Here is an 8,575-nt window from a genome sequence, read left to right on the forward strand (position 1 = left end):
AAGAAAGAAAAGAAAAAGAAAGAAAAGAAAGAAAGAAAGAAAAGAAAAGAAGAAAGAAGAAGAAAGAAAGAAAGAAAGAAAGAAAAAAGAAAGAAAGAAAGAAAAAGAAAGAAAGAAAGAAAGAAAGAAAGAAAGAAAGAAAGAAAGAAAAAAAGAGAGAAAGAAAGAAAGAAAAAGAAAAAGAAAGAAAAGAAAGAAAGAAAGAAAGAAAGAAAGAAAGAAAGAGAAAGAAGAAGAAAGAAAGAAAGAAAGAAAGAAAGAAAGAAAGAAAAGAAAGAAAGAAAGAAAGAAAGAAAGAAAGAAGAAAGAAAGAAAGAAAGAAAGAAAGAAAGAAAGAAAGAAAGAAAGAAAGAAAGAAAGAAAGAAAGAAAGAAAGAAAGAAAGCAAGAAAGAAAGAAAGAAACTCCCAGAGCTAAAGAGTACATCAACCAAATCCTTCATGCCGAAAGATACCAGTCAATATATATTCAAGAAAATCACTGCAAAATTCATCCTAGTCACAATGACAAATCCTATAGTGGATATAGAATACTTAAAGCTGTAAAAAGGGAAATTATATTCAAAGAAGCATCCCTAAGATTTACAGCAGACCTATCACAAGAAACCCTCAAGGCATGAAGGCAGTGGTGGAATATAGTGACAAAATTTAAAAAAATTAATTAATTACCAAGAGTATTTCACCTAGCCAGAATTACATTCATGTTTGAAGGAATACACAGATTTATGGGTAACCAAAAGCTCATAACATTTACAGACTCAAAATGAGCCCTAAAAGACAACCTTTGCACACATTATGGAACACTTTTCTACTTGCTTAAGCAGTTATTCTTCCATATTTGTACTTTGCCTCCTTTTAGGAAGAATCTCCTGAAAAGAGGCACACAGAAATTTGATTTGTGGCTGAATTTGATGAAAAAAATGAGGTTCTAAAGAAATGGTGGCATGAAGTCAAAGACCCTCTCCCTTTGTAGAATTAAGATAACTTTGTTTTTATAGCTTTTAAGCTCAAATAACTTTTGTAAAGATTAAGCTCATTTAGATTTTTTAAAGTATTTCAGCAGTATCTGCTACAGGGTTTTTTTTTTGTTGTTGTTGTTTTATTTGTTTGCTTACTTTAAATTAACCCGTTCCAAGCTTTGAATAATTAAGGTTATAGAGGGAGAACCCAATTTTCAATTATGTTAAGATTTTTGTAAAGCTTGAGTAATATATTATTTAAATAAAAGTTTGCACCAAGAAAGAAAAAGGTGCCCTGAAAGATCTACTTTAAAATAAAACATACCAACAGACACACAAAACTCTTACTAACAGGTGACACTAAATCCCATGACAATTATTCCTTTCAAAATCAATGGACTTATACCATTTAAGAGACAGAGTACCAAATGGATCAAAAGTTAAATTCAATGTTCTTCTACCTACAAGATACACATCTGAATAATCAGAACAAAGGTTCAAAGGCAAAGTTTTGATGACAATTGTTCAAGCAAACACTCCCATAAAAGGCTAAAATAGCCATACTAATATCAGGTGACATAAATATTAGACTTAAAAAATGAGAAGGGCAGAGCTGAACATTATTTCATAATCAAGTTATATATATATATATATAACTGTATATAATAGGTACAAATAGGGAGATATCACACTCATAAATATATACGCATTCAAATAGGGACAAACAAAATATTTAAAACAACTGCTGACAAATTAGAAGGAAGATTTCAATAGCAACACAATAATAGTGGGAGATTTCAACACTGTCTTGTCAAACCTTGATAGATCAACCATGGTAAACCATAGGCTGTGTTTGTGTGTGTGAGTAGGGTCATAGATCCAGGCAATCAATCTTTTATTTTAATACCTTTATTTAAACACCTTGATTACAAATATGATTGTAATTGGGTTTCAGTCATATCAAGAACACCACCTTCAACAGTGCAACATTCCTATCACCAATGTCTTAAATCTCCCTCTTCTCCACTACCCCTCCTGTATTTGAATCAGGATTTCTACTTCCCTCATTCATTCACATTGTTATGATAGTTGTCAGTGTAGTTATTTCTCTTCTTGTAGTCATCATTCTTTGTGGTGAGCTTAATATCATGAGCTGGACCTTTCAGCCCTCATTTCTTTTTTCTTTGATAATTATTGCAAATATGTCTTTTATTTTTCTTAAAATCCATAGAGGAGTGAGTCTATTTTGTGTCTCTCTCCCTCTGACTTATTTCATTTAGCATAATAGATTCCATGTACATCTATATATAGAAAAATTTCATGACTTCATCTCTCCTGATGGCTGCATAATATTCCATTGTATATATGTACCACAGTTTTTTTAGCCATTCATATGTTGAAGGGCATCATGGTTGTTTCCAGAGTCTGGCTATTGTAAATAACCATAATGGATATGTTGAAAAACCAGTGTTTTAAGTCAATCGCCACCAAAAGCCAGTCATTTGGAATCACTGCAGGGTAAGTAAGGTGAGGTAGAAGGATTTTCATGGGAACTATAGTTGCATTTTCCACTCTTTTTTTTTTTTGCAGTTATATTTCTGCTTTAATAGAGTAATATTTGAAAATATATGGATAAAAAGGTGAAACCAAAGGAGGATTTGAAACTGTAACTGGCTACAGTTTGGTTCAGTTCCTCATGGTGACAATCTTACTCCTGATGAAGGATGTCCCTTCATGCTACAAACACATCCAGGGTGATATCAGAATGTACTTTGCTAAAACATGCTTTGTAAATGTCACTGTATACTGTATGCTTTATCTAGATTTTTATCCAAGAGACGGGGCCAGCCTGTTATTTGCAATCTGCATCTGTTCTTCATGATTTAGTTATCAAACCACTTTTTTTTTCTCAACAAGAAGTTTTACAAACAGCATGACTTTTTTTTCATAAAGTGATTTTAGAAGCATGAAGGAGAAGTGTTTTGTTTTGTTTTTTTGTGGTTTGGTTTGGGGGCCACACCTGGCGCGCTCAGGGGTTCCTCCTGGCTCTGTGCTCAGAAATCGCTCCTGGCAGCCTCAGGGGACCAACCACATGGGATCAGCCACGTGCAAGGCAAACACCACACCCACTGTACTATTGCTTCGGGCCCCCATTTATATTGTGTGTGTGTGTGTTTTCTTTTTTAGTGAACTTGATACAAAAGAAGTACAAGTATGTGTTGGAACAGTAGGTTGGGGAGAGAAAGCTCTTAAGAATTCACAAGAAGGGAGGTGGCAAGAAAAGGTGCTATGGCTTAAGCTTCTTTTTCAGATGTTCTTAAATTCTATCCAACATTTTCGCCCAAATTGAACATTAGCCATGGTACTCAAACTAGAATCAGTGAATTGCCTGCTGTCAGTGTGGGAGGAGTCTTCTTTGCTTTGCTTGGATTTTTTTAACTTTAGATCACAAAATCCTCTTGTGCATCTAACTCTAAATCCACTTCCCCCGAGGGCGAGTTTCGCTTCAACCTGAAGTTGGAATCGAACACCGCTGTGTCATCTACCAGGCAGAATTCGTCCTCGCTGTTGTTCTGGAGAACATTGTCGAAGGAGCCAGAACATTGTCGAAGGAGCCTGAGCCAGAATAGTCCTCGGATATGGGTAAGATGTCGTTGAGGTTCTGGAGTCTGTCTTGAAGACAAGGATGTGCCAGGACTCTGGGGAAAGATCCGGTTGAATTCGTCTGGTGGCAGCTCAAACGTGGGTCCGTTTTCATCTATGCAGTTTGCAGAATTGCTGTTGGGGTTGCAGTGGACCCATTGGAGCCTGGCTTTCCGAAGGGGAGAACCTTGAATGGAAGCCCCCCAAACCAGGAGGAGGAAGAGAGCCAGGCCTAGCCTGCCGTGGCGGGGAAGAGTCACCTGCATGCTGGCTCAGAGCGGGAGGAAAATCGCATTTTCCACTCTTAAATATATTAGAAGTCACCACCTACCTGACTTCTTTTGAATGACAAGAACAGGAGAATTTTAGTCAGAAAATTATGTCTCAATATGTCCCAATTTAAACTGTTTCTCTAACATGTTTATAAGCGCCTCCAATTTTGTATTAGTCAGGGAGTACTGGAAAATCCAAATGGATACATTGGATTTCTATTGGATAGGTAAATTTGATGTGTGCTGCACTCCAGTTATTCCATTTAAAATGGCAAAAACTCTAAGCAAGTGGCCTGGAGAGAGCTGGACATAGAATGTGATACTCAATCCCCAAATGTTTGTGCAAATCATGGCACCAGAGGATCAGAGAAATGGGAGTTATGCACAGTAAAAAAAAAAAAGTAACTTCCTGATCTTTGGGGCCAATTTATTTTAGACACTTTGCACATTATCAGACAGAGGATGAGGACAAATTACTGCCTATTTTTTTCCAGGCCATAAGGTTTAGCTTGCAAGGGCCAATTATGGGGCCAGTGTTGTAAAGTCATCACAGATACCTCTGTACATGTGTTAAACATGCCTTTAAATGTTTTGCCATTAATCTCAAGAGTTAACATTGAGTGTTCTTCCTGTGTAAGTTTAGCAGTAAAGGCTATTAAAGAGTTAATGAAAGCTAGGAAGTTTATATTTCCAAATCCCCAAACCCTTGTGGAATCAGAATGACAAGGCATAACAAAAGGAAATAATATTTGAGCAACATTCTCCTCTTTTTCAAAAATTTAAAATTTTGGCATGGAAATAAGTATTATATTCAACATGGTCAGAATCTATAATTCCCAGGTGAACAGAAATACCTTTAATAGTCATAATGCTTTTCTTTATTAGCAAGCCTACAGTGTCTGGAGAGATTGGCCCTTATATTCCAGATCTTAACTTACAAGTACATTGGACTGGTGTTGCAGTCACAGTCAGGGGATATCTAAGGCATTGCTTCCTTAGTAGCAGGTTGTAATGCATCTATTGATCACAGCTTTCTTGGCACAGACCAGGAAGTGAAAATACTGATGACAATGTACCCTGATTATGTTTCCCAAGAAAGTTAGTTTCCCGAGACTGGTTGGTAAGGTCTCAATGTCAAGGGAACAGGGAATGAGAGAAGCCTTCAGTTTCTGCAACATGTCCCAGGTTTCCACAATTAAAGCATCTAACTTAAAGTCTTGGAGTTATGGTTTGACCTCTTCCTCATTTCTCAAGACATTAGAATTAAATTATAAACAGTATCTTAGCCAGTGGTATCCCTTACCATATCTTGGACAAAATATAAGTGGTCCCCTTGGATGAGTGGTATTGCAGGTACCTCTATAAAAAATGCCTGGTCTGCCCTGGTTACCCCCAGTTTGTCTGTACAGAATAGACTGTCCAGGCATTCACACAAACCTTGTGTTCTATTGACCCCACATTGTTACAAGCCTGCAGAAATCTTTTTCATAACATCTTTTTCATTAGAGGTTACAAGATCACCTGGCAGTTCTCATTGGCATTCTCAAAAGGTAACTATTATACTTCCTTTCCCTTAATCTTCCTCTAGACAGCATTCATTAACTTTCCCAAGAAATGTGCATAAGGCTCTGAAATGGCCTGAAAAATTTTTGTGAAACTACCTTTAAATTCTGTATCTTTATTAATATTTTCCCAAGCAAACAATGCAATCTCACAGATAAGTTCTAAAACAGCTCAGAGTAAAGTTGCCTGCCTGTCGGCAACTTAATAAGCCCTCTCAAAATTTTATATGACAATTGAACTCCAGAAATTCTCCTTCCAGTATAACTTAGAGTGTGAAGCTTGGTTAAAGCTTCATCAGAAAACCACATCTTTCACTGCATAAATAGACAAGCACTCAGGCATGTCTTGACTAGTATGAAAATCCTGGGAGATCCAAAGCTAACCTTTACTCAAGGTAGTAAGAAATACAATACAAAACAATGAGGCCAATACTGTGAACAAGCTTTTTAAAAAAAAATATGCCAAGAGATCCTATGTTCGTGTCCACATAGGTTGGGCACTGGTTTTCTTCCTAGTTGGGGAGAGTGTGGTAGCCAGATATCTGGCTCTCTCCAGTGAGTTGCCTTGTGTATGTGTTTGTGTGTGTGTGTGTGTGTGTGTGTGTGTGTTGGGGGGGTAACTTGTACATAACTGCTTTCAGACTCAGCATCCAAGGATGCTGTGACAAGCTCTTTTTCAGTATTGGTTTCATCAAGTACATTAATCTCAGCAATAGGTGATTCCTTTGGCCTAGTGTCAGTGACATGCTGTTAGTTACTGACCTCTGGGATCAAGTATGTGTCACTACTGAGAGGGTCCTTTTATTTTCTGAAGTAGGATATGATTTTGGAAAACTTGGCTTGTGCATCCCTTAGTGTATGATACATAAAAATTATAATGCCTATTTTGAGCTATGCCAGAATTACTAATATACAAATTATCTCTCCTGTATATGTTCTGGTAATTGTTGGGAAAAGGAAGGTCGCAAATACTTAAAGAAGGGTCCAGGTCCCTTGATCCAAAACCGAGTCATTATCATAGACTTGAGCCAAAAATAAACTAGATTCTTTATCCAATGTGGAATTATTCACTTGACTAACCACTAAATCCACCCAGGGAACTTCTTACCCATTGTAACTTATGTGCCTGTAGGTATAGAAGAATCCCCAGGAACTTCCACCATGAGCTATGTGCAAAAAAGCAGAAGGGCACTGAAAGACAGACAGGCAAGCTATGAGCCAAAATCAGAAATCTCTCTGATCCAAGGGTCTTTATTGGGTAGAATAGGACCACTTCTATGGGTGGAGAACAGGTAGGATTAAGGAGCCAATCCAGAGGTTCTTCATGCACAGCACATGCAAAGAAGAAATATCCTGAATAAGCTAAAAACTGTTTATTCCAACACTATATTATAACTTTGAAATAAATAGTTTCTGATATTAGATATTATTTTAATTTTTGATGCTATGTAACATGCATGGTAGAAAGTGAAAGGAGGTACATAATCATGTGTAAGGATTATTTGTAGTATAATTACTAATCACAGAATAAAAGAAATTATATTTAATTATCATGATCTAAAACATAAATTTTGACATAAATTTAAGTTCAATGTTTAGCATTCCTGCTTTATACATCACATAACATATCACATAAGGTGATATGTTAAATTAAACTACTATAACATATTATTTATATAACATATAATATATATAATATTACATATAACATACTTAACATATATAAGAGAGATTCTGTGTTTCTTGGATAAAGCAAGCAAAATTTTGTATAGCTTTATAAAAATTACCATAATTACTATAAATATTATCACAATATTATAATTTAAGATTGTAAGCTCAATCTAGTTTATATAATACCAATTACATAATAAACTCCTGAGAGTGTATTTTTCAAAAATTTTATCAATTTTTTAAAAAAGTTAATATGATGTTAAAATAATAAAATAAAACTGAAGCAAAATTACCAATGTTTATTTCTTTGATGTACTGTGATCTCCTTTTAATACAGATTTATTTTTATCTTCTATGGGTCAGTTACAATCACAAATTTCTGTGTGGCTTAGTGTAAAATTATCAACAGATAAATATTTTATAAACATATTATTTTACTAAAAGCAACAAGAAATAAAAGATGCCGCAATACTCTTTAGAAGAGTTCAGATAACTGGAATCTCCACTATATACGGAATCGAGGTTTTTCAATTTCTAATTTTTTAAGTTAAAAATATACTTTTAAAACTGAATCATCATGAAATACACAGTTACAATGATGGAGTTTCGACCAAACAATGTTCAACACCCTTCACCTGTGCACATTTTCCTCCATCAATATCCCCAGTTTCAGTCCCACCTTTCTTCCTGCTGCCTGCCTCTATGGAAGACATTTCCTCTCTCCTGGTCTTACACTTTTTCTTTTAGATGAGGTTGGCAATATTGTTACTTAATAGATAGCATGAATATCACTTTACATCATTGCAGCAATCAGTTTTTGTAGTGATCCTAAGCCAACTCTCATTGTCTTAGTCGCATCTTTTCTGCCCTAACTGCACTCCCCTTCCCCCCCCCCACAAAAGGTGGACAAGTCTATATTCCCGCCAGCAGAGAGAATTCCTTTCTCACTGTATCTGTATCAGTACTGGTAGCTACTTCTTTTTTCTGAGATATAAGATACCACATAAGAAAATTAGATGGACTGTACAAGCATTATTAAAAAATAGAAGCTTGGTAGGGTGTTTGCCTTGCACGAGCTAACCTATGACGAACCACAGTTCTGTTCCAGCATTCCATGGTTCCCTCAATCCAGAGAGATTTCTGAGCGCATTAACAGGAGTAACTCCTGAGTGTCACCAGGTGTGGCCCAAAAGGCAAATAAAAAAAAAATAGAAACTTGGGCTGGAACGATAGTCCAGTAGGTAGAGCATTTCCTTGTATGCAGCCAACCTGTATTCATAACCTGGTATCCCATATGGTCCACTGAAACTGCCAGGAATAATTTCTGAACACAGAGCCAGGAGTAACCCCTACACATAGCTAGGTGTGGCCCAGAAAAACAAAAAATTAATAAAATAAAAAAGTTTAAATTTTATAAATCTCAGTATCATACAAATTTAGAAATTTGATTAGGAAACTGAAAGTCAGATG

General features: G+C 35.9%; 1 protein-coding gene across 1 annotated transcript; it reads right to left on the reverse strand.

Annotated features, from left to right (window-relative positions):
• Positions 1–3,398: 3,398 nt before the first annotated feature.
• Positions 3,399–3,866, reverse strand: LOC126007100 (serglycin-like). Its single transcript, XM_049772597.1, has one exon. It carries the CDS (start codon positions 3,864–3,866, stop codon positions 3,399–3,401), a length of 468 nt encoding a protein of 155 aa, XP_049628554.1.
• Positions 3,867–8,575: the final 4,709 nt, after the last annotated feature.

This window comes from Suncus etruscus, chromosome 4 (assembly GCF_024139225.1).
Source record: "Suncus etruscus isolate mSunEtr1 chromosome 4, mSunEtr1.pri.cur, whole genome shotgun sequence".
NCBI classification, from domain to species: Eukaryota; Metazoa; Chordata; class Mammalia; order Eulipotyphla; family Soricidae; genus Suncus; species Suncus etruscus.

Excerpts from the sequence above, each read along its gene's own strand:
- LOC126007100 (XM_049772597.1), bottom strand. The coding sequence starts at position 3,866 with ATGCAGGTGACTCTTCCCCGCCACGGCAGGCTAGGCCTGGCTCTCTTC.